General features: G+C 44.5%; 1 protein-coding gene across 1 annotated transcript; it reads left to right on the forward strand.

Moving 5' to 3' along the window:
• Positions 1–1292: 1292 nt before the first annotated feature.
• DDX47 (DEAD-box helicase 47) lies at positions 1293–9232 on the forward strand. Its single transcript, XM_082753455.1, has 12 exons — positions 1293–1434; positions 1977–2070; positions 3357–3545; positions 4086–4157; positions 4674–4792; positions 5309–5380; positions 5511–5627; positions 5848–5994; positions 6306–6443; positions 7828–7898; positions 8410–8539; positions 8630–9232. The coding sequence occupies exons 1-12, from the start codon at positions 1318–1320 to the stop codon at positions 8750–8752; spliced, it is 1389 nt and encodes a 462-aa protein (XP_082609581.1). The 5' UTR covers positions 1293–1317; the 3' UTR covers positions 8753–9232.
• Positions 9233–25006: the final 15774 nt, after the last annotated feature.

The following is a 25006-nucleotide window of genomic DNA, read 5'->3' on the forward strand; positions in this document are numbered from 1 at the left end:
ATTATTTTTTTTAAATCATTGATCCTGATCACAGTGGGATGCAGCAGTTTAATTTCCACTGCTGCACAGTGAATTGTTTCAGGTTTCCTCTCCTTTCCCTGTCATGCAGAGAGTTTGTTCGGATTTCCTCTCACTTTCCTCATTGTTCTGGGAGCAGAGGAAATGGCACACTTGGAATCCAGTGACAGATGCTCAGGTACGTCAGCTTTTCCACTATGAGCACACCCAGACAGGCTTCCCAAGTGGCAAGAGATGGAGGTCTGCTCAGAAACGCAGTTTATGAGTTCTGTTTTGCAGTCACCTCTGCTGTCCTTTTCAGGCCCAAGCCCTTTGATATTGTAGCATCATTCTTCCTTAAAGTAAAGGACATTCACCTAGCTGCAAGAGTGCCCTGCTGCAGTCAGTGTTGGGACTGCAGATCAGAGGGCACACCCGGACCAGATGGAAGGGGGGGAGCTCAGGAACGACTGCCATGACATGGAATTTTGGCACCGCTTTCCCCTGAAGGGCACCACATCCCCTGCCATTTTCACCTGTCCCTGTGCACCTGCAGGCTGCCTGCCTGGGTGGTGACAGTGCCTCGAAAGAGAGCTGGGGGAGTGTTTGAATCACAGAGTTATTAAGGTTGGAAGAGATCTTCCAGACCATCTGGTCCAACCATCCCCCTACCACCAATGTCACCCACTAAACCATGTCCCTAAGCACCAGGCCCAACCTTCCCTTGAACACCCCCAGGAACGGTGACTCCACCACCTTCCTGGGCAACCCATTCCAGTGCCTGACTGCTCTTTCTGAAAAGAAATGTCTCTTCATTTCCAACCTGACCCTCCCCTGGCACAACTCGAGGCTGTTCCCTCTCGCCCTGCCATGAGTTATCTTCCATTCCCAATGCCCGTTCTCTCATTTTGTGCTCTGTCGCTACAGTTTGGCATGTTTTGTTGCGTTTCAGGCACTTTGGTAACTACCATGCACATGAAAACAAGGATGAACAATGACAGTTTTTGCCGTTTGCGGTTTCTTTCCCCCACACTGGTACTCCAAAATGAAGCTCTGAATAAGTTAAATTGTTCCTTGCATGCGTGCACTTCGGGGGCTGGCTCGCTCATTTGCCTGCTTCCTCTACAGCCGCAGGATTCAGGAGCAGGGACGCCCTGCACACCACACACGGTGCCCAAGCACCACGAGAGCCGACCCACAGCCCTGCGGCCCCTGGGCGTCCCGTCCCGTCCCGTCCCGCACTACAAGTCCCACAGCCGCCCCGGGGCACACTACAGCTCCCAGCGTGCTGCGAGCCGCGCTACGAGGGGACGGCACAAAATGGCGGCGGGAGCGGCGCCGGGGCGCCCGGCCGAGCAGGAGGCGGCGGTGGAGGCACCGGCGGAAGAGGAGGAGGAGGAGGTGGCGGCAGCGGCAGCGCAGAGCTTCAAGGAGCTGGTGAGGGGCGACCGGAGCCGCTGCCGCTCCCTGCCCCAACCCGAGGGGCGCCCCGGGCCCGGGGGAGCTGCTGGTGCTGGGGGAGGACACGTGCGTGGCAGCGCTGCCCTGCCTGGCCCTGCCCGCTGTGCGGCTGTTGCTGCCCCGGGTGCTGCCTCCCGGCCGCTTGCCCCTATTCCAGTTGCAGCAACTTGCCTCGGAGTTTTCCTTTTTTTTTCCGTCCTAATGCCATCTGCCCGCGGAGGAAGGAAGGCAGCTGTCTGTGTGGGGAAAGTTGCTTGTGTAACCTAGGGGGGGAATGAGTAGTTGCTTGCTGATGGCAGTCACTTCTAATGGGTTTGGGAAGATCTAGGATGGGACTGGTGGAAGTGAGCATCTCTGTGAGCAAAGCGTGCTTACGTGTAGGTGATTTGAGGGCTTGATGGGATTTGGCTGTGTTAGAAACAAGCGTGGCTCTGTTGCAGTATGTATGTAAGGCAGTGACTTAATTTAGAGCTGCCTGATGATATTTGTCTCCATTTCTTCTTTTCACTAATATTCAGGGAGTGACAGATGTCCTGTGTGAAGCTTGTGACCAGTTAGGATGGAAGGTACCAACAAAGATTCAAGTTGAGGCTATTCCTGTGGCTCTCCAAGGTGAGTAGCGTGCTCCTCTGATCCCAGGTATGGGTATCGATGCTTCAGGAGCTCTGAGGGAGTAAACTTTGCTGAGTATTGACAGGGCTGAAAGCATCCTCATTTCATCATGGAAGATTTCTGTATAAAAGGAATTTCAGTGTTCATTCTTATGTCCTTTCCTGATGGAGCTTGAAATGTTAATTTCCCCTGCAACACTGCCTGAAATTTCAGACTTTCAGATTAATGTGTGGGTTCTTATGTGTTTGCTACTGTTGGATAATTCTGGCACTCTGTGTTAAATATAATTGTTTTCAGTTATTTGAGCTGCTAGTCACCTTTGCCCGTGGTCTTTCTGAAGTACTCAGGGATATGCTGGATGCTTCTTGATAGACTTAGGACTGTTCATCTTCTGTTAGAGATCTACAATGTGTGTTTGAAATTGGAGATACCTTGACTGATTGCATAGCTTGTGTAATCTGCTTTGTTGTCAGCATACAATTCCTTGAAATTAGAGTTCTGAAGTGAGAAATAATGAAGCAACTATGACTTTCTATAATCATACTGGACTGCTGGAAAATACATTATTAAATTCAGCAAATATTTTTACCTCTGGAATATTTCATATGAAAAAATAATCCATCATGAAGTCACGGCGACAGTTTAATGTAGTGATGCTGGTTTAAAAATGGAAATAAACTTAGTGTCTGGTCTGTCCTGCACTTAACTGTTGTCATGCTCTTTTAATCCATATATAATATTTTCTTCAAAAACAAAAGTAAAATTGTGTTCCTGGGTTTTCTGTTTAAGGCCTGTTGGCAGCATGTTCTCAGCTGTTGGGATTTAGGAAGTTAGAATGGATCCTGCTGATGAATTCTACTCTGCTGCCTATGTGGTGTTTTTTTTGTGTGTGTGTACGTAGAGGACTTGCTGTTTTAATCCTTGCTGGATGCAAGCAGGTTTAGATTACTGTTTTAATCTATGGAACCAAATACATTGCGGTTTGTGAAACGTATGAAAACTTGTATACTGTCAGAAATTTATTTGAAGAACGAAAGGAATCAGGACTGTAATTATTGCTATGGTACATTTGAAATTAAACTCTTAAAATTCTGTAGACATGTTCTGAAGTTCTTTTTTTTCCTTCACCCTTTGTGTATTTCTTTTTTTTTTTTTTTTTTTGAGGAGCTATTGCAGAGGCTATTCTTTTTATCCTTAGTGAATTCTTGTACTTTTTGCACAGTTCCTTGAAGTCCTCTTTAGTATAGAATTGTAACAGTTCTTGCCCTTCTTCCTTTTACTTGTAGGCAGAGATATAATTGGACTGGCAGAAACTGGCTCTGGTAAAACAGGAGCTTTTGCTTTACCAATTCTTCAAGCACTGCTGGAGGCACCTCAGCGGTTATTTGCTCTTGTCCTCACACCAACAAGGGAGCTGGCCTTCCAAATCTCAGAGCAGTTTGAAGCTCTCGGATCTTCCATTGGTGTCCACAGTGGTAAGTAGCCTTACCTGGAAGACAGACATATCAGTTGTGGGAAAGAAACTATACTTGTGACAGTGTGGTCTTCCCTTATGGAACACTCTGCAGTTCTTATGCATTTTATGTCCAAACCATAAGAAATGGAAGTAGGAGAGAATATTCCCAATAATGAGTTTGTGTTCAGTTAAATTGAGTAGAGATCTGCTCTGTAGTATGTTGTAATTTAATCTTGCCTTTTAACTGTGTTATTTTTTGGTTTTGGATATTTTTAGAATTCTGAGACTCTGCATCTGAGTTAGGCTGCAAGGAATAGATTCTGTCTGTAGCTCTTGAACCGTGAAAAAATGTTTGAGGCTGGTAAGGGCTTCAGTGTATAGCTTAAGAGGCCTGGGAAGGTCAGGTGTGTGGAAATACAGTGAATTCTCACAAAGAAAACAAACTTTTAATTGGTCTAGTGCTGTTGTGGGTGGCAAGGAGTGAGAGAAAACGCATAAAGGTTCAAGGGGTTGGCTGTTGCTAAATTGAAAGATTGACACTATTCTGTTTGTCCTGCAGCGGTTATTGTGGGTGGAATTGACAACATGTCTCAATCTCTGGCTTTAGCCAAGAAACCGCATATTATAATTGGTAAGTCAATGTGCAGGAGGTATGGGGTATGAATATGATCAAATTGCAGTCATCCAAAGAAAGAGTGACACAAGCTTTTATGTGTTTGAAAAAGTGAAAGTACTTCCTTCATTTGTTTTAATCCTGAGATCTGAGTTCTAGCTTGTTGATGTTTTTAGAGAAGGCATCAGTAACCTTGCTGCTATGAGCTCATTCCAAAGCATTCCTGCTAGATTGCCTTTGTCTTGGCTTTTCATTCTTCTGAAGTATTCAAAACCCTGATCTCATTCTTCTCAGTATATCTCATATGCCATCAGTTTTGTTTTGCTTTTTGAGGGGCTGGATGCTCTTCGGAGAGTCTGACTCTATTAGTCTTACTTCAAATCACTTCAAGGATAACCTCTGAAAGAGTGCTTCCCACAAAGCAATCTGGTTTCTCTTCAGTGAAGAATTCAATTTCTGTAACAGATGACATACCTCGTTGGATCTTTTCCTTTGCTTTCATTCTTAACTTGCTCTCTCTGATTCTCTTGGTAGCAACCCCGGGCCGTCTAGTTGATCACCTGGAGAACACGAAGGGCTTCAACTTACGAGCTCTGAAATTCTTAGTGATGGATGAAGCTGACCGGATCCTCAACATGGATTTTGAGACAGAGGTAGGAATGTGCTAAAGGAAGATTTTTTGGAACACCACAGGGGCATCCCTTTAAATTGCTTCATGCAGTCATGTAAATGTTTCAGCAAGTAGTTCTGTAGAAGTTAATAGCAAATTGTTGTGAAGATCTGATAATTGCATGGAAGCCTGTGGTGAGAGCTGAATTTAGCAGGAGAGTTCTGCAGAGTACTAGGGGGCATTTTGTCTATGAACTCTACTGATTTCTCTGGAATGCCTGACATGTTATACAGTAACGCATGGGACAATCACATACACCTTCCTGCAGGAATATTGCTTGCTGTTTGCACTGCTGTTTGACTTCTAGAGTGCACACTGCATGACTATCAACAAAGTATCAGCCCAAAACTTCCCATGAGAAGATGGGAAATTTATTCCTAGTGTGAGCTGAAGTTGCATGCGGGGCAGAACTCCTCACTTGGATGACAGTTATATTTGGAGGGGGTTTATATCTTGATTGCTGTTCTGTACAGCATTTCTTTCTTTTCTCTTTCTACAGGTAGATAAGATACTGAAAGTGATTCCTCGAGACAGGAAGACATTCTTGTTTTCTGCCACTATGACCAAGCAGGTGAGAGCAGAGTACTCTGCTTTAATTATCTTTCCATCAGGCTACACTTTTGTCTCGGCTGCCTGGTACATGTCCAGGTTTCTGACAAAGTCTCTGTCCATATGGTATTAACTTACTTTGATCTTCCAAGGTTCAAAAACTCCAGCGTGCTGCTCTGAAGAATCCTGTTAAATGTGCTGTTTCTTCCAAATATCAGACAGTTGAAAAACTACAGCAGTACTACATTTTCATCCCATCCAAATTCAAGGTAATACCCCTGGATACAGAATAAAGAATATGTTCTTTGTATACAGAATATATATACAGAATATAAAAAATATATTCTTTATTCTGTATCTTGTCTTGTTGTTCCTACATCTGCAAAATATCTTGTCATTTTCTCTAGCTTGTACTGAACTTATTCTTTAATGCAGCATATGTGATTATCCTTTTTTTTTTTTTTTTTCCCTCCCTGTTTTTCTTTACAGGACAGCTACTTGGTTTATATCTTGAATGAACTAGCTGGAAATTCTTTCATGGTATTCTGTAGTACATGTAACAATACTCAGAGGACTGCTCTGCTGCTCCGCAACCTGGGGTTCACTGCCATTCCTCTCCACGGGCAGATGAGTCAGGTATGGGCATATCCCACAGAATGGAATAGACAGGAGTCATGTCTCTTGGGAAATGGGCTGTACCATACTGAGTCACAACTACCTTGCAGAAGGAGTATTTCACAACTAGTGGACTGGACTGATCCCTAGAAGCTAATCTAATGTGAGTGCTGCCACTGATTTCTGTAATAGTTCAAAAAACAATTAGAGAAGTGAGTTTTTTATTTTTTTTTTTTGAGTGGTTTCTCCTCCAGTTCTTCTCTAACAGTGTTTCAACAAGAGCATATTAACTGGAGTGAACGTTATGCTCTTTTTGTTGTCCTTTCTTCCAGAACAAACGCTTGGGCTCTCTAAACAAGTTCAAGGCAAAGGCACGTTCTATTCTGCTGGCTACTGATGTTGCAAGCAGAGGTCTGGATATCCCACATGTAGATGTGGTGATAAACTTTGATATTCCTACGCACTCTAAGGTAAGTTAGTGTGTGTGCTAACTGAGGGTTTCCTGTCACTGTGAGGCGTATTGAGTGTTGAAGCTAGACAAAGAGACAACCTGTGTTCTGCTGACTGGATGTGTAGTTCACACTTGTGTTAATGAAAAGAAGTTATTCAGCCTCTGCGATTGAGTTGATACCTATTATTTGGTTGGGTGTTCTGATCTGGTTTATAGAACTGATCCTATAAGTTAAGAAAAGTGAGGGATGTTCTCTGTCTTTGTATTTCTGCTTAGAGTATGTGTTTTGTTGTGCTGCATCAAGCAGATTACAGACTTTGGAAATAGTTTTACCATATTACAAGTTTCAGGAAGTCATCTCTGTACCTGTGATACGGGTGCTGTCTTTGCATTTTAAACTGTTGAAAAGGGCAAAAAAAAGAATCTCCGACTCTAATGTTCTTGGAGGATTTCTTTGATCAAGAAAGATGTCTGCACGTTCCACTTTCATATCACAAAATTATAGCAAACTGAAAAAAAAAGCGAGTTACTAAGTTTCTTCCTTATAGAAAGCATAATATTATCTTAGGGATGTGACTGTTCACCAGCCTAGTTTCAGAAAGCACACTACTAACATGCAGTTAAGGATTTGCTGTTGTTCCCTGTAATGCTCAAAGGTACTATACACTGCAAACAGAAGAAAGTATAGTTCGTCTTTGAAGACATTGCTTTTTCCATCGTAAAAGGACAAAAGTTAAAGTTGGGGGACCAGGCACATGAACGACATCATTAATTTTGTGCACCTCCTTCTCAGCTCACCATGTCACAGAACATGTCCTTTGATTTCTCGTGTTATAGCAACGTCCACAGACACTGCTTGGAGGATAAAGTGTTTTAACTTCTGTAATGCAGTATAAAACCTGGAAAACAGCCCAGAGCTGTAGGTGCTAGATAGAAGCTTCCAAATTGTTCTCATCCATCCTCCCTTTCACTCTGTTTGCCAGTTTTAAATCTACTTGCAAGAGAGTTTGTATGGAAGACAGATGATGTAGAGCACTAGATCCTGAGAATGAAAATGGAGGCATTGGCTCACTTTTATTTTAAATACTGTCTTTCCAAGGAAGTGATAGTACCAGTAATAGGTCATGTGGCACAACTTCTGTTCTGTAGTCTTGAGTAATGAGAAGTGATCTTTTCTTTTAAAAAGAAAAAAGAAACGTTTAAGATGCTTCCACAAGCCACATCATATCAAACCTTAATGCTGCACACAATTTGAGTATATAATCCTGGCCCTATTTTCTCCCCATTTTCTTCCTCTGCCCTGAAGAAACAACCATACAGTCTGATTTTTTCCCCTACTTCTTTTCTGTGCTCGCTGTGTATATTTTTGGTGTGATATTGCTTATCAAGAAAATTGCTTTCAGGATTACATTCATCGTGTTGGGAGAACAGCTCGAGCTGGGAGGTCTGGAAAATCTATCACCTTTGTCACACAGTAAGTCTTAAATTACAGCAGACTTATTCTTCCTAGTTGTCTTTTAGAGTAGAATACAACTGACCTGATCCTGGTTGAGAAGAAAATACTGTATTTCATTTTGAGGCACCAGTTGGATTTATGTAGCTAAAGGGGAGAGCGTTCAAAGCCCAGGGGAGTGGGGAAGGAGAAATCTGCTTCCAGAATTTATCCTGGATCTATGTAAATATCAGAACTAATTGTTTATCATTTCACTGTGTAATATATGTACATTTTTATAATATATGCAGGTTTAATATTTTTATTTTTTGTTAAGAAATGCTGAAGTATTCCTCTAAACAAAGTGTTTGCCAAATGCTTCTGAGGTATATCAGTGAAGGATAGCATCATATGGATGCATTTAAGAGTTGCTTGTGAGACCATCAGCACAAGCCAAGTGTAGCTATTGGGAGGAATTAAGGGACAGTGTCTGTGGGTAGCGATGACTGAATGAATCCCATCTGGGCTGATTCAGGGTAATGTCTTTTCTCAGGTATGATGTAGAGCTGTTTCAACGCATTGAACACCTGATTGGCAAGAAGCTGCCAGCATTCCCCATGCAGGAGGAGGAGGTTATGATGCTGACAGAACGTGTGGCTGAGGCCCAGAGATTTGCTCGAATGGTAGGTGGTAATGTTTTGTTGCTGTACTTGTTGTAGTCTGAATTTCCTTGTCTGACATAACTTCTGATTGATCTTTTGATTGCATTGCAGGAGCTGCGGGAGCAGGGAGAGAAGAAGCGATCTCGGAATGGTGATGATGATGACACAGAAGAAGCTCTTGGTGTCAGGAAAAAGGTGGCAGGTGGGAAAAAGAAGAAACGGAAAGCCTTCTAGCTCAGTGTTTGGACAAGCTTTTACTTCTTTATGGCTACATGAGCTTGGCAAAAATGACCTTCAGCATCCATCTCCAGTGGATTTTTTTTTCTGGACTGCTTAACATTTAATTGGGTAGTCCAGATGGAAAATACCTTCCTCTCTTCTGCTTTGCAAGTTATAGACTGATTGGTCCACTGTGGTACCATGGGGTCAGTCTTCCTTCCAGAGACACCAGACCATCTCCTCAGGGCATGGAAGCAGATGTGGTTTGGCCCCAAAGAAGTCCAGGGTGGTGCAACTTTCCTTTTGCTGCAGCCTATGTCCGTAACCCAAACTCACTGAGTACATCTGGAGTCAAATAGGTCTGTCAGAAGAAAGGAGAGATGAAAAAGTTAAAAGAAGTAATTGAGTTTCCACAGCACAGTTGTGTTATGATTTTGCCTTAGAGAAGGGACATGTGACATGGACAACTCCAAATATAGATTAATTTTAAAGCTAGCTGGTTTTTCGTGTTTTGTCACTGACCTGTTATGCTTGTTTTGAGTATCAGCTATGCCAGAAGGTTTTCCTCCTAGGTCATTCTTATTAGCGATTCAGATGTGACATAAATACTTCAAATGTGTCAGCTGAAGAGTGGACCAACAGAAATAGAGCCAGTTTTGGCTGGGTTGGGCTGTTTACTGCCTGGAATTCAATCCAGAATATGTAAAGATTGGCAAGATCAAGGGTTGTTTTGTTTTGTTCTCTGGCTGATTCCTGTAGTGCTTACAGACTAACACAAGAGGGTGGTATTTACATGGAAAAGCACCCAACGCGCTGGATGGTGGAGAGTAGACTTTTTTTGCCCTATTTATTTCTGTGGCAGTTCTCTTTGTCTTGTACGGAGATCAGCATCATATAAATAGACTTGTGAGCATGGAAAAAATATACTTTTCATATCAGACTTGAAGGTTAGTGCTAGTTCCAACTGGCAATAAACATATTTATACTGGCCACTCTGGTGGACAGAGAAGGGTGAGAAGCTCCTTCGTGATCATTCAACACAGAAATGCAGTGTCCAGAACCACCCAAAAACTGGGCATTCTGCTCCATGAAAAGCAAAAAAAATTCTTCTCTAAGAGGTAAATGGAAAGCAGAAACTACTGCAGTAATTAAAACCAGAAGGAAGGTTACTTTCATAGTGTCAACATAAATCTAATATACACATGTATGCTAGTCAGAATGCCCCAAACAAAAGTATAAATGCAACACATTTTACAAAACATGAATGCTAATCAAGCTGTATTTTGTAATACGGGCAATGTGTTTTCTTTAAGTCAACTCTCGTATCTTCATGAGGAACATACTAGTGTTGAGAAGAATGCCTGAGTTCTAACTTTCTCCTTTTTTATAATAGTTTACTCAAATCTTCCACATGTTTGTCTTCAAGTATGATGATTCTAAAGCAATCTAGGATTAGTGCAGAACTCGGATATGTTGACTGCTGAAAGCATTCCTATAAATCAGGAAGAGAGTGTGCATCTTCTGTGGGCTTTGCAGCAGGGAGGCAGGAGTAGAAGTGCAGTAACAATGTTAATTCTACAGGGTCCTTTGGTAGGCATCCACTTGGGTAAGAGAAAACAGGCCCAGAAAGCACCAGAGATAGAGGAATAAAAATGAGTGAACATATGGGTGGAGATGCAAATGCTTGTTCCCTATGGAGCAAGGGAGCTCTTCTGACTGCTCTTCAGGTCTGCTGGGTGCTTGAATTTATGATTCATAAAATGCATGGGATTAGACCTGTTATCAGCAAATTAAGATTATGTGAAGATTTTGTATTATACTAAATGAAAACTCCGCAAGTTTCTGGGTCCCTTGAAAACCCATGAGTGCTCTCTCAGCTGTGGAACTTGGGTGGCACACAGAGCCAGTCCTGAACCAATCTCATAAAGTGATGTGGAGGGCAATTTTACTGCCAGAGGAAATGGGGCAGGGTCATTCCTTCCAGAAGCTGCACGGGGCTTTCCTAACAAGTTTTACAGACTCCAGAAATCTCTGTGCTCTTTCTTGTGTGGAAGGCTGTATCAGCGGGGGGGGGGGGGGGAGAATATCTGTCTTGCCCCTAGTAGCAAGAACAGTGCAAGAGAGAAGTAGTATACTCTTTGTAAAAGGGTGCAGATCCTCCGTGAGAGGAGTGACGCCTAGACAGTTGGGCACCTCCCTTTGGTTGGAATGATAAGCTGTAGAAACCATTGGCATTAGAAAAGCAAAGGTCTGCCCACATCCACGTTCTCACTGGTGCCTCACCTGCCACAGGTATGTGCATTCAATTTCAACTAAAAATACTTCAGCCAGTTGGAGTGGCAGGAAATAGATTCTTACTCTGACTGTGCCACGAGGGATAGGTTGGAGGGTGTTTATACAACCCAAGTGGAATAGGGAGTGTCTAAAGATGAATTTGGTCAAAACAATTTACAGCCAGACTAAAGCAAAATCTGTGGCTGATCTAATGAAATGTGAGGTGAAAAGAATGGAGCGAGACCTGTCTCTCTCTGGATAAAAGAAAATACCAGCACTGATATGTGTGTGGCTTTGTGTACTAACTGGTGCGGGCGTGTTTGTTCAGTTAGGAGAACCCTTGAAGGGCAATTCTGAAGCATACTTCTACAGAAGCCTCTCAAGTCCCTGCTCACCAGGGAGCTGAGGTGGAGGATTAACCTTAGTGAAATCAAGCAGGATCAGGCTAGCACAACCTGCCAATTTTTGTAGTTGAAACTCAAATGAAATTTCAACAAAAGCTGTTCTCAAAAGCTGTTTTCTGCACTCCCTGAAGGTGAAATAATGAGAGGATGGTGGTTTATATACTTATAAAGCATGAAAATATTTATTACAATTTTGATTTCTAATGCTGCACAGATGTTAACCTCAAGTGGTAAAGGACTGGAATATAATGTCTTTCATTTTAATATTACAGAGCTAGCAGAGGCAGGACAATCTTTCGGAGGGGAGGAGTAAAACATTGATGTTAGGGTAGAAAGCAGGGTTGTGTTCAGGCCTAGTACTAGGAAACCAAAAATTGTTTCTGTTTTATTGTTACGCCACATAAACATTATGAGGATAGCTGCAGAGACGTAGCATGGTTCCCTGCAACCCTACCATGATCCAGAGCTGTGTTATCTGACCTGTCTGAAATGGATTTGGTTGTATCAGTTCCGCAGGGCAGTGCCCTCTGCACAGGGGTTACACGACCAGACATAGGCAAGAAAGCACAGCTGGGAACCAGTGTGGGAAATCCCAGGGATTTATACTCTGTGATGGCAGCCCAAGTCTGCTTAAAGTAGTCATAGGACTGAAGGTGGATATATCAGCTCAGTTTGAAGGTTGTGTGTGGAATGCAGTGTGGTCCAAAGACCAGACAGCCTTCCTTTCAGTCAGCCCCCAAGACCAGAGGTGACAGTGGTGACGTTCTTGTAACACCGTTTGTTTGTGCTATGAAGAGCCTCAGGTTACGTGGGAACTGAGTAAAAAGTGATTGGGAATCTGGAGGAACTTAGTTATGAAGCAGGTCTGAAATTAGTAAACATTCACAGGTTAGCTAAGCACTGAAGAAGGAAAACATCCAACATACTTTAAAAGTTCTTAGAAGTACTTGAAAAGGAATGGAATTGATTACATGACCTGTGAAAGACACAGGCATGTACCAAGCATTTTGATCTTGTATAAATATGAAGTTGTAGTTTGCCTGCGGTGGCATGCAAGGACTTTCTGTGAACACTCAAGTGAGCAATTATTTCTAGTAAATGTTGCAGCACAAACAAATGCTGTAAAAATACAGTTTTGGTGCTAGAAGTAGTTGCATAGTCATTCTGAATTCTTACAGGCTCTTGCATAAGTACTTACCAGTTGATCTGGGGGAAAAAAACCTCACTGTGTAAACTCAGAGAATCAGAATATGAGTTTGACATAGAAGCCCAAGCTTTGGGTTAACCCCTGAGTTTTGAGGAGGGAAAAAAAAAAAAAAAAGTTGAAGGAAACTTTCTTAATCCTTAGAATTTGATTATTTTTTCTTTCTCCTGGTCAAGCTATGAAAGCTCCTTCTGAATAACTATTTGACAGGAAGAGTAGAGGATGTTTTTTCTCTGGCACCTGGGAAGCGAGAATAGTCTCTCTGGCCATGGGATGGATACAGCAATGCCTCCAGAGCTGTACCTCTTTCTGAGAGTCCTCCAGATGTGGGAAGACACTAATGACAATAGCACTTTCTGCTCCCAAAGCCCCCTGGGACATGGGTTTGTGCCTTCCTGCCTATGATAGGCAAGTGCACATCATGTTTCGTGGGAGGGTATGTGTTGGACTGTGCCAAGGTCATGCCTAGTTGTGCAATAGGGGATGGCAGCACTGTGCAGTTTTCAGCTGTTTACACTGTTGATCCTTGGGGAGGGGTGGGTGCCCTTGGAGCTTGTTCAGTAGTTTTGGCGGAAGTGTTTGTAAACATGAAGCTGTGCTGATTAGAGGCTGATGCAGGGTAATTCGATGTGCCCACAAGGAAGAGAGCGTACAGCAAAGATTTTATCTTTGCCTTCTCTGCTGGAGGATCATCATAATTGCAGAGATGTACATGCAGCTTCATTGCCTTTCTATAATAAACTCTAGTGGTAGGACTTCGTCAGAAGTGTCTGCCTTTCATTATGCATTTGGCTTGGTATTTCTGTGAAGGTTCCTGAAGACAGAAGATGCAATGTGGACTTTCTGTGTGAAAGGGGGAAAATGTTTTGTCTTCCATTCAAATCCTAGCAAAGGCAGAAAAAGTTGACATGCCTCTCACAGAATCTATTTCTTCTGTCCAACACTTCTTCCTTTTTATATATTTTTCTTAAGCAAGGTAGCTAGTCATCACGTTTCCCGTTTGGACTGATTTAAATCCCCCATATCCTCTTCAAGACTTTTCACCCACAAACACGTCTCTGTGTAAAGAAAAGCAAATAGCAAAAGTTGCTCTGCAAGTCTTCCATGTGAGGTAGAGGGAGGGTTGCATGATAACTTTGAATTGCTTCAGTTATGTTGGCTTTCCAGAAGGAAACTATTCTTGTGTGTTTTTCTTGTTCTTCTGATCTATCCCATGAACCAGGGCTTATGAATGAAATCTGTTGGCTTTAATATAGAAAAAGGTCTTTTGCATAATAAAAGTTGATGTCATAAAAATAACTTCTGTGGAGTAGCAATGGAAGGCGAGTGCAATATCCATGGAGCAAGCCTTGCAGAGAAAGTGTGGAGAGTTGTTCAGTTTTACTTAATGTAACAAAAAGTAAGGAATGATAAATTTGCTACTAGTGACTGATTTCCTGTTCCTTCTGTTCATGTGCATACATGCAGGTGTGTTAAACCTTTTATCTTGGTGCATGCTAGAGGCTCTATATGGTTGTTAAGGACTAGTCATCCCCAAACACAATCAACAATATAAAGCAGATACCGTAACAGACCCCTTTGACAGAGCCTAGACAGAATCAGTTTTCTTTTCCTGCAGTTGCAGGTCTCAAAAAGCCTCTTAGAGATTCTGCAGATCTTTGGCAATTTTCCACTAGACTTGTCATCAATATGTATCTTTGTCTAAGGCTGTCCACACCCTTTCACGAGGATTACTTTAGGAATCTTGGAGTCGCTTTTCCAATTTTTAAGAAAAGTTTAGGTGAAAATGCAAGTTTTAAAAAATGCAGAGTATTGGCTCTTCTGTCCAAAATGGATAGTACAGAAACTGTTTATAAATGATCTGTGGAAGAAATGTTAGCAGTAATTTGATAGCCTATTGGCATTAAGATCAAATGTAGAGGGAGCTTCCCTTCTGCCTGCTTGGTGGTCTTGCTCCAGTCAAGCTTCCTATTTTCAGTCAGGTTTGTTAGGGAACCTTTGTGAGGCACCGCATTGCTAGTTGATCAAGGGAAAGGATTGTGCCACTCTGCACTGCACTGGTGCAGCCTCAACTTGAGTGCAATTTTGCACACCACAGCATAAGAAGGCCATAAAACTATCAGAGTGTGTCCAAACAAGGGCTATGAAGATGGTGAAGGGCCTAGAGGGCAAGACGTATGAGAAGCAGCTGGGGCCCCTTGGTTGTTCAGCCCCAAGAGAGCAGGCTGAGGGGAGGCCTCATGGCAGCCTGCAGCTCCCTCACGAGGGGAGCGGAGGGGCAGGTGCTGAGTTCTGCTCTCTGGGGACAGTGACAGGACCCGAGGGAACGGCATGGAGCTGGGACAGGGGAGGGTCAGGCTGGGGGTTAGGGAAAGGGTCTGCACCCAGAGGGTACTCAGGCACTGGGACAGGCTCCCCAGGGCAGTGATCATGGCACCGAGCCTGACAGTGTTCAAGAAGCATTTGGACAATGCTCTCAGACACATGGTCTGATTTTTGGTTGGTCCTGTGTGGAGCCAGGAGTTGGGCTCGATGATGCTTGGGGGTCCCTTTCAATTCAGGATATTCTGTAATTCTGTTTTATACATACAGCAAAGAAGGTTCTTGGTTTGGGGGGGGTTCTTTAAAGCCCTTTGGGGCTTTAAAGCCCCAAAAGGGGCTTTAAACAACCTTTGACAAGCAGAGATCTGAAGCCAACCATGGCTAGGTGACCCTGCCTTGAAGCGATCTGTCTCCCAGGATCTGGACGCTTGTCTCACTGACCTTCACAATGACAGGACAAATGTGTCATCTTCTGCCTGCTTTGCTGAAGTGAGGTAACTGCACCAGAAGCCATGTTGAGCCTTAAAATTAATCTTGGATTGAAAGATTTCACAGGATTCACATCCTGTGAAATTGTGCATGGCCCCAGGCCCACCTTCAGCTTGGAAGTGTTCTCTGTGATTGAAATGGGCAATGGGCTGGGTCCTGAGGTGGAAGACAGGACTGCCCCCTCTGAGCAGGTTATCCTGCCTGCTTGGCACCTCAGCGAAATCTCTGCCCAGACAAGCAGAAATAGGCAAGCTCTGATTTTCTGCATTGTCTGCAGGATTGCATCACTACTTAGTCCTCTCCCATCATCTGATCAGATAAAGCCGAACCAGGGACTCCACTGACCTTTGGAAGCATTTGGTGACTGCAATCCTGGGACAGTGCCAGCTGCAGGTGAACAGAGCTGGGAGACACCTCTGCCAGCGTGGAGGAATCTCTCTGCATGGCCTAGGGTAGGGGAGCCCCTCTGCCCCTGAGTCCCTGGGTGCTGCCTCTCTTCCTGCCTTCAGGCCTCTTTGCATAGACTGATTATTTCTGAAGTGTCAGCTGAGGCCTCCTTTCGTGTAATTAACCAGCACCCAAATTCAGATGGCTCAGGCCTGCTGAACCCTGCTGCTATGCCCCCTGAGAAGGGTTTCCTCGTGCTCAGCATGCCCCAGAACATGGTGCTTTATTAAGCTTCCATTATTCGGTGCATTTTTGGGACCTCTCATCTCCTCCTTACTCATTCTTACATGTCTGACTTTCTGCTTTCACCAAGACAGTCTCACGCATGCAAACCCCTTTCTAAAGTAGCTCCTGCACTCTTCCCTGCTCGCCTTGCCCATCTGATCAGCCTGCAAGCAGGTCCCTAAGCTGCCCAAGAGATGGTTCTCTGCTTTGCTGCTCACGTCTCACCATGATATGGTCCTGTGGGCTATTCTTCTTGGCAATGGGCAGGTGCCTGCCTGGCCCCTTTGCCTCCAGCTCTGCCTGCCTTGTGTTTTCCAGGGCAGGGGGAGATGTCAGCTGCCTCAGCAATTCCTGTGTGGCTCTCCCTGTATTGATGGCATTTTAGGAGACATTTGTGCTTTGAAGCCTCTTGCTAGAGGAAACTACTGCAGCCCTGTGCAGGTGGAGGTCCCTCCACTGCACAACTGCAGGACTATCTTATCCAGTCAGGGACAGGCTGGGGTCTGTGTTCATAGATGCTCAAGAAGATGCAAAGCAATGAGATAAATTAAACAAGGCAGTGGAGATCCTGCTGGGCCTGCAGGACCAGTCTCTCATTGCTTGATAATGTAGGACTGCTTGTTAGGAAGTGGTGGTTAATTTGTATTCAGCAACTTGGATTAGTCTTAAATCTGATTGGTGAGTAAAGAGAATGATGGTTAGATAGAGGGCAAACCTATCGAATTTTTCTGCTGTCGTGGAAGATCAGGATACATCCTAACCAGTAACACTCAACAGCCCTGTTTCTCTGGTTCACAATAATACATGAGTGGTTAGGAAAATCAGATTTCAATTGGCTGGCAAAGGTTTTAACTATGTGTACATCTAGATTAACCACTTTGGAGATTGGGGATTAACTGTTATGTAACAGCAAACATTTTTTAATTAGAAACAGGATGGCAACAGATGCTGTGTTTGCTAAAGAAGCCAGACTGTCATTTAATAAACACAGAATGTGTGTTTTGTTTGGCAGGATCACACACAGATTGTCGCTTTCCTTTGCCTTTACCTCTAGTAAAAACACAGTGCTGGTCAGACAGGTGAATCATTATAGGTTGGATTGAGTTCATAGTTGGGGTGTCAGGTAAGAGCTGAAGCTGGTTTAGTGCTGTTTGATTTCACCACAACTTCAGATTCACTGTGTGAGTTCAGTTCTGGTTCAAGGAAACCTAACTGTAAGCTGGCTGATTGTGTTGAGGCTGGTTCCTTAGAGCTGGAACAGCTATTTAGGCTATGAAAGCCTAGCATGAGAAGTCATAGGGCTGTTGATGAAGACATCTGTTGACCCAATCCAGAATAACATCCAGACTCTAATCCCATGTAATGTAAAATCTCATGGTAACTTCTTCCCCTACATACATAATGGTTCTGTAACTTGGGGATCAGCAATAATTTTGCTCAGATCCATAGCATAAGTGGAATTCCTTCATTCCATTACAGCATAGACTTTTTTCAGGAATATATCTTAGCTTATCCCACATGTGATATGATGTGTCATGTGCCAAACAGAAGGTCAGAGCCAAAATGTGTAGCAATTCCTTTAGCCTTCTAAGAATGTAATCACAAAGGCAATAATTTTTCTGTGTGATTATGTGAACCTCCCTGCAGGTCCCAGAGGTGGGTTATTACTTGCTCCCTAAAATGTGGTGGCATTGTCTGATGCCCAACAGTGGCTAGGTTTTACCCTGGGGTGAGGTCTTACATGTGGCCAGGGATTCCTGGAAAAGCACTTCACAGCTTTTTCAGCAGAGCTGCTCCTACACCAGTCAGTTTTTTTCCATTACTGCAAATAAATGTCTGTTGTAGCAGTTTGTTAATAATGATCAAGGAAGAGATGATCAGCCAATGCAACAACTGTGGAAAAAGAGCAGAACCTGCTGTGGGGAGATTGCAGCTTCCATTTGCCATGGGAAAGCATGCACACACCAAGGGCAGTATCATCTCTCTGATGCGTTGCTGGATTGCTGATATCATTAGCTGAAGCTGTGTTTGCATTTTTAAGGAGGTTAATTGGCAACTAAACCTTCATTAAACACTTCCCTGGGGCATGGCTGTTACTGGGACTGTGTGTAACTTTGTTTACCAAGCAAAGCATCCCAGGGCTGCTGGGTCTGGAGAGCCCAGCAGCTCTCCAGGGACAGTTTGTTGGCCCATCCCACTAGAGGAAGGGTGAGAGTGAGTGAGGGGAGAGGAGTGGAGCAGGGCCAATTTTTAGCTTAAAAGGTGCTCCTTAGCTGAGGTTATTGGTCCAATTTGGCCAAAATCCACTGGCACATGCTCTCTTTCTCTCTGTACCACAAGCCAGAAGCTTTGCAAACCTGACTTCTTCCTGCCAAGTTCTCTCAGTTTGACTACTAAAAATGGCAGCACATTGACATTCTTCCACCTAGCTTAGACGAGCTCCTGGGCTGTCAAGAAGGTTGGAGGAAACATAAGTAATGCCAGAAATTTGGCAATCAACTTTGTGTTCTGTCTAGTTCAGACACCCCTTTTCTCTTTTCCTTCGCCTCCACCCAGCCCTGGGCACAGCATCCAGACTGGATGTTCCTGGAAAGCACAAGTTTCTAGTTGATGTTTAACAGTGTAATGCTCTTTCCTAGCCCAGCATTGCATGTTATTTCAATCTTCGTACGTGCAGTAAGTTTGCAATGTCTTTTGTGACCACCGAGCAAGAGAAGAGGAAGGCACCTGGCTCAAATGTTGGCAGCCCTACAATCTTATCTTAAATGAAATCCTGGGGTGAATCAGAGAAATCAATCCCAGCAGTAAAAGAGGAGACACTTCAAGTCCTGCCAGCTGTTCTGAATCACCAGTGGAAATTTCCATTTTTGAACTTTCAATGGAAGGATGGCTTTTTGGTTAAAGGAGTGAGGAAGAGTGTGTGTGTGTTCATTCTCTATGTGTGTGACTCCATGTGTAAGGCTGCATATGCTGAGTTATTTTTCCTTCGCATTTGTTGGAAAGATTAATATGGTAAGAGTGGAAATTTTATATATAGACTGCACTTTCCAGTCAGCTCTCCCCTTGAGATCTCCACTCTTTATTACGATAGAATTAAAGGGAAAATAATGAAATGGATTACATTACGGCCTCAGCTTCAGTTCTCAAGTACTTAATCTCCCTGGCTAGGATTCAAATCTGTGGCCTTTAAGTGCTCCATCTTATAAAGTGCAGACACTGAACCAAATAGCATTTAAAGAGTGTAGATTTTTCAGATCCAACTTTGGAAAGCAAGGGAAGAGGTCCTGTCACAATGGAGCATGGGCAGAACAACCTGCAATGAGTTTTTAGGGGAAAATCTTTTCAGTGGTGCTAGTGGCTTGCACTTGTCCTCTCTCTCTTATACTCTCTGGCTCCTGCCTTCACCAACGCACCTTGCAAATCCTATATTTTTATCTATTTTTAATACGGATTGCAATAGCAGAGGCAGGGGAGATGCAGGTGGCGTGGGACTGGGTGCGGCCAGGCTGCTATGTGTGCATGCCTGCGAGCAAGAATGTGTGTTCGTGTGCGGGTAAATGCCCACCCAGATTGGCTAGAAACTGCAGTGAGAGGCATCATCTTACAGAAGCAAGAGGCTGGGGCTGGAATGCTCTCAGGCAGCTTAGGCACACCCACTTAAATTTCTGTCTTGGTTAAACAGATACAATAGGGCACTGTTTCCTCCTCATTTTCCCTAAGTGCAGCTATTTGAATGTGTATCATTATGTCATAGATTTCGATGCTGTTTAACCACTAGATGCAGCAGGCATGCATGAAATGAGTATTGCTATGGCTCTTAGTGAGCTTAATGTCATTGGTGATACTCGGAGGTTGAAGGTCTCAGGAATGTTTCTTGTGCAAAAACAGCCCTCCGCAGAGCCTCTTATCCGAGCCACAGCTATCAGATGAGATCAGCATCACACTCCAGGGCAGAAAGTATGTCTTGGAAAATCTATTGCCAACAGCCACCTGTCCAAAGAGATGGTCTGAGCATCTGCCAGTGAGCATCTCAGCCAGCCACCTCAACCCCCAGCAAGGAGTGAAAAAGGGAATCCTGTTAGAGGCCAGGCAGGGTACCCAGACGAGAAGGACTGGCACAAGGGAAAGCAAAAGCCAACTTCTTCTGGTGCAGTTGCAGATAGTTTCTTTGCCAGACTTCACCAGTTAAAGATGCAGCCAGACATCCCCTCCCTCCTAAATCATTTGCCCAGCCTTGGGATCATCCTTTTCTCTCTCCTAGAAATGTAGGTTCTTCTGATTACAATTTGGCATGTCTTGCTTTCCAGGGGTGTCAGGTCACATCCCCACTGGTTGGTATGTTTTCAGATCCCCTGTTTCCTGAAAGTTGCACGCTTCTCCCCAAGTATGTGTCTACATACATGACCCACCAGTGCAACTTTCTACTTTAGGGACACACAGCATCAGCACAGAAATGGATGATGTTAATGCCAAAAAGGACTGGAACCCTATTAGCTCCCCAGGTGGTGGGTACAGGATATCTCCAGAAAACTACATCTGAAGGAATGACTTGGTTGTGATCAGTGAAGCACTTATCAGCATATACTTGGAAGTCCAAAAGGAATTGCTAAATCTATTTTTCATTGAATTTTCTCACAGCCTTCAAGGGTACCAGTCCCGTTTCATGAGAAGGCTCTTCCTAGGCAAAGTGGTCCCAGCCACAGATGCTCATAGTTGTTTTCCTCTTCTTTCTTCCTGTTCTTGCTCAGGATTCTGCACTTATAGTGTATGAAAAATAATGTGAGTTGGTCTAGGTGCAAGTCTAAGTATAAAGTCAGGACAGTTTAGGTGGGTGCTTCAGGAGCCAACGCCTGGGTTTCCAGGTACAAAGGTAGCCGTACCTGGGATTGCATAAGGAAGCAATCTCATTTGCAGCACAACAGAACATTTTGTTCCTGGTGGAGGAGTAGACAGTCTATTTCTATCACATTTCCAGAAGTAAGGTCTTCTAACCAATTAGGGATGTTCTGGCAGATCATTCACAGAATTGAAAGTCTCTGTTTGTAATACATACTCAGTAGCAGTGGTCTGAGTATTTTAACAAATCTCCTTGCTCTCCTGTCCAAATCTCCCCCCTCCCAGAAAATGAACCCTCTGTACTAGGAATCTGGGCATTTAGGAGCCAGGAATACAGAGAGGTTGGCCAAAACCTATTAATTTAATGAAGAAAGTGTCAACCAGCACTTCTGGCAAAGTAACACACCACTGTTACATACTGGAAATGTTTATTTTGTTAGTGAAACTGAAAATGGTAAGCAGGACACGTGCAATTTGGAAGAGCTGATGGCTGCAGAGACAAGTAACAGCTCTGAAGGACACCGCTATGAGGTTTTTTTTTGTTGTTTTTTTTTTTTTTTTTTTTCAAATTTTTTAGAAAACATTCACTTCTTGGCGTCATGTATTTCATTTCCAAACAAAAAGCACTTGACTCAGGTAGCGTTTTTGGTAATCCTTGGACACGTGCTTTCTGAGCCAAAGCAGAGGGGCTTCAGGGATGGGACCCCCAACACAAAATCCAATGTTACAGGGAGGTGGCACCCAGAAATGACAGCCCCTGCCCTCGTCTTCACCCCTGACTAAGGCAGAGTGCTCCAAGCTGGCTGCCTGTGCTGGAGGACTGTCACCTCTGGGCTAGTCCCCTGCCCCATGACTATTTCCAAGGGTGTTGTAATGTTTGTATCTGATCTGATTCAAGACCGCAGGAAATGGAAGGGGCAGGACAGGGTGGAGGCTGCTGCAATGTTAGCTCAGTATGAAGGAGATAAGTGCTGGCAGGGGGAGTTTTCAAGGAGAAAGTCTGCTCTTGTGTTGTCAACATACTGCACAGGTAACTAAGCAGAAGGAATGACACAAACATATTCACAATTCAGCGAATATCACTGACCAAAAATACATATCATTTAGACATTCGTTACAGAGCACTAAGCACTGTCTCTCCCCATGTGTCTAATTGCTTTATTACCTCTTTTTATAGAAGTTACAAACTCACTCCCTGAACCTCCTTGACACACTCTCTCCTCCAGACCTGTCTGTGATGAGACGGGCTGCAGTGCTTCACCCTTGATAGATGGCTCCATGCTGAAGCTGGTGGAGCAGGGTTGGCCCTGGACTCCAGGGCACTGTGGGCAGTACCAAGCATTGGCACCTCAGGACCAGAGAAGGGGAAAAGAGTAGAGCCAACACAGAGGGATAACCCAGCTGCTGCTCCCTCCCATTCACCAGCAGCCAGCTTAGCTTTCCAGGGCCATGCAATGGCCAAAGCAAGCTAGTTTGCTACCAACAGCCTCCCAATCTAAGGGACCTGCCAACATCACCAGTTTTTTGCTACTGTCTTGTGTTGCAATGATTTTGGAGGCTTGGTATGCAACTCAGCTGGCAAGTATAAAGATCTGTATCTGAATTAATTACCTTACATCTTATCTCACTTTCTCTCTGATGAAGGGAAAAGAGTACTTCTTAGGTATGATTTGGTTCATCCAGAGCAGATCAACTGAAACTCCACTGGAAATGTTTCTTTTTCTTCACCAGTTGCAGTGGCAATCTGGACAACTGGCTGACATGAAGATGCCTACTCTGTAGACACCCAGGACTCAATTCAGTTGACTACACACTACTGCCATCTGAGATCCCCTGGGTTATCCAGTGTCAGCAGCTGCTCCAGAAGTGTAGCTTCCCACAGCTCTTGTGTCCCATATGCCAGCCCCATGCTGGTGACTCAGTTACTCTACAGTACTTTGACATACATGTATTTGGTGTTGATGCACCAGAATGAAGCCCATATGGTGAACACCCAGGTGCCTTCCTATAAGCCAGACATCTCAGCTCTGAAATAGTTGGTGGAACGTCAGTACTCAGTGGAAAAATTTGCTCTTACGAAGGTGATTTGAGATGCCTTAGGATATCTAAAACATCTGCACAGAGCTGCCAGATCTGATACAGGAGGTATGGGAAACACATGTGCTCCTGGAGCAGCCACTGGATATATATACCCTGTGGCATCTCAAATGAGTTCTGGGACACCCAGCTCACAATTAGGTAACAACCCATAAACATCTAAATTTAGGTGCCTCTATCTGCAAGTTACATCCCATCCCTAAAGTGAGGTGACAGTCACCTCACCTTTCCAGTGTGAGCATCATGCCATTTACAAGCTCTCATATAGACCGGTGACACTTCTCCACCCTCCTCAGCACAGCATGAGGGCCGTGGGCCACCACTTCTCACTCTACCACAATTCAGCAGCCCTTGAACTCCTTGGTCACTTGGGATATTTTATAAAAATCCAGCTCTATGTATTAGTTAGTATCTTGAAAGTACAGAGTGTGTTTGATGACTGACTCACAAGGATTTCTCAGGCATTCTGGAAAATGTCAGTGTTAATCTTCTTATCTTTTCTTCATTTTTTCCCCACAAACCTGATATAATTTGACGTGCTGACTTCCATGGGGTTTTGTGTGTCTGCGTAAATGTAGCAAAGTAGCTGACAATCCATAATGTGCTCTGACAAGATGCAAATGGGCTGGCGAGTGACCGGTGACCTTTGAAAGCTTCTAGGGATTTCTTCCTAGACCAGCTGGGTCCCACTGAGCCAGAGCTAAACCCCTCTCCATCACCCCCTTCTTTCTTCCTCTCATTTTTCACAACTGCCTCCTTCTTGGCTGGCCCACTGAGCCTGGGACCTACTTTCAAGTTAAGATTAATTTTATATAAAGAAACCTGCTATGCTCTTTCCTGAGAAGCCTCAGCTTTTTCCAGTGAAATGAAAGCAGGAAGGCCACGAGGAACAGCCCACCCCACAGCGGCTGCTCCGAGAGTTGCCCTTCACTCTAGGAGCCAGGTGTCCTTGTAGTCCCCCATCTACTTCTAGGGAGCATGCAAAAAGAAGACTCAGAAAAACACATTTGTACATGTTTTGTGACTATCTCCATGTGCAACATTCAAATTAAATAAACCATGGGCTCCAGACTAAGAGGTGAGGTAGCCACTGGTAGCCAGACCTCAGCACAGGCATTTGCAGCTACTCCCACAGTGCTGGGAAAGATCACGTCCTTCATGGGGTGGGAGGGATTTCCAGACTTAGGGGCTTGGTGTGGATGGGCCCAAATATCATTTCTTTAATAATAATAATAAAATACTCCCAGTGAGTAACTTTTGAAGCAATAGATGAAGTCACGAACCCATTGAAGATACCCCCCCGGCTTTGAATGGATTTGTGCTGATAGGCGTGTCAGGCCAGAGGCACAATGTGGAGCAAGGGGGAATTTGTCATTGCCTTCACCATTTGGGCCAGCACTTTGGGCAACATGACTCAGTGCCTGCGCTGCCAGAGAGCAGGGCTGGGCAGAGCGAGGCCCCAGGAAAGGCAAGCTGCCCTTGGGAAGCAGCACACGGCTCTCTCTGGCACCCATGGAAGCGATAAGAGGAAAGACAGCAGGACATGTCCCCACTCATGGATGCAGATCCCAGCAAGAGCCCAGGGAAACTGTCTCTGGAGCCAGGCTTGCAGCTGCTCTTCCTCCAGGTGCTATGGGGCCATTTGCATCCCGAGACTTCCTCCGTGTCCACCTCACAAGCAGTTATCTGGCAAGAAAGCATGCACCCAGGAAAAGGGCTTGGAGCAGATAGGGGACACACTTCAGTTCATAGCCACGACCCTCCCCTACAGGTGCCAGGAGCCAGACAGAGGAGTGCCTCATCTTGCTTGGCTGAGCAGCATTCGGCCCAGACCCTGGGCTGGGACAGGCTCCATCCCCACCCTGCCGCAGGGGTGACTGCCCCGCTGACGTCAGAAGCCCAGACTTCATTTCCTGGCACGGGGACCGTATTTTCATCGCAGCGTCGGAGAGGTAGTGGAACTGGAATAGG

This window comes from Aythya marila, assembly GCF_965140915.1.
Source record: "Aythya marila genome assembly, chromosome: 1".
NCBI lineage: Eukaryota > Metazoa > Chordata > Aves > Anseriformes > Anatidae > Aythya > Aythya marila.

Bases quoted from the DNA above. Each gene is read 5' to 3' on its own strand.
- DDX47 (XM_082753455.1), top strand. From the start codon at position 1,318: ATGGCGGCGGGAGCGGCGCCGGGGCGCCCGGCCGAGCAGGAGGCGGCG. The intron at 5,381-5,510 runs GTGAGAGCAGAG...TGATCTTCCAAG, and splicing joins CTGCCACTATGACCAAGCAG to GTTCAAAAACTCCAGCGTGC. The intron at 5,628-5,847 runs GTAATACCCCTG...TTTTCTTTACAG, and splicing joins TCATCCCATCCAAATTCAAG to GACAGCTACTTGGTTTATAT.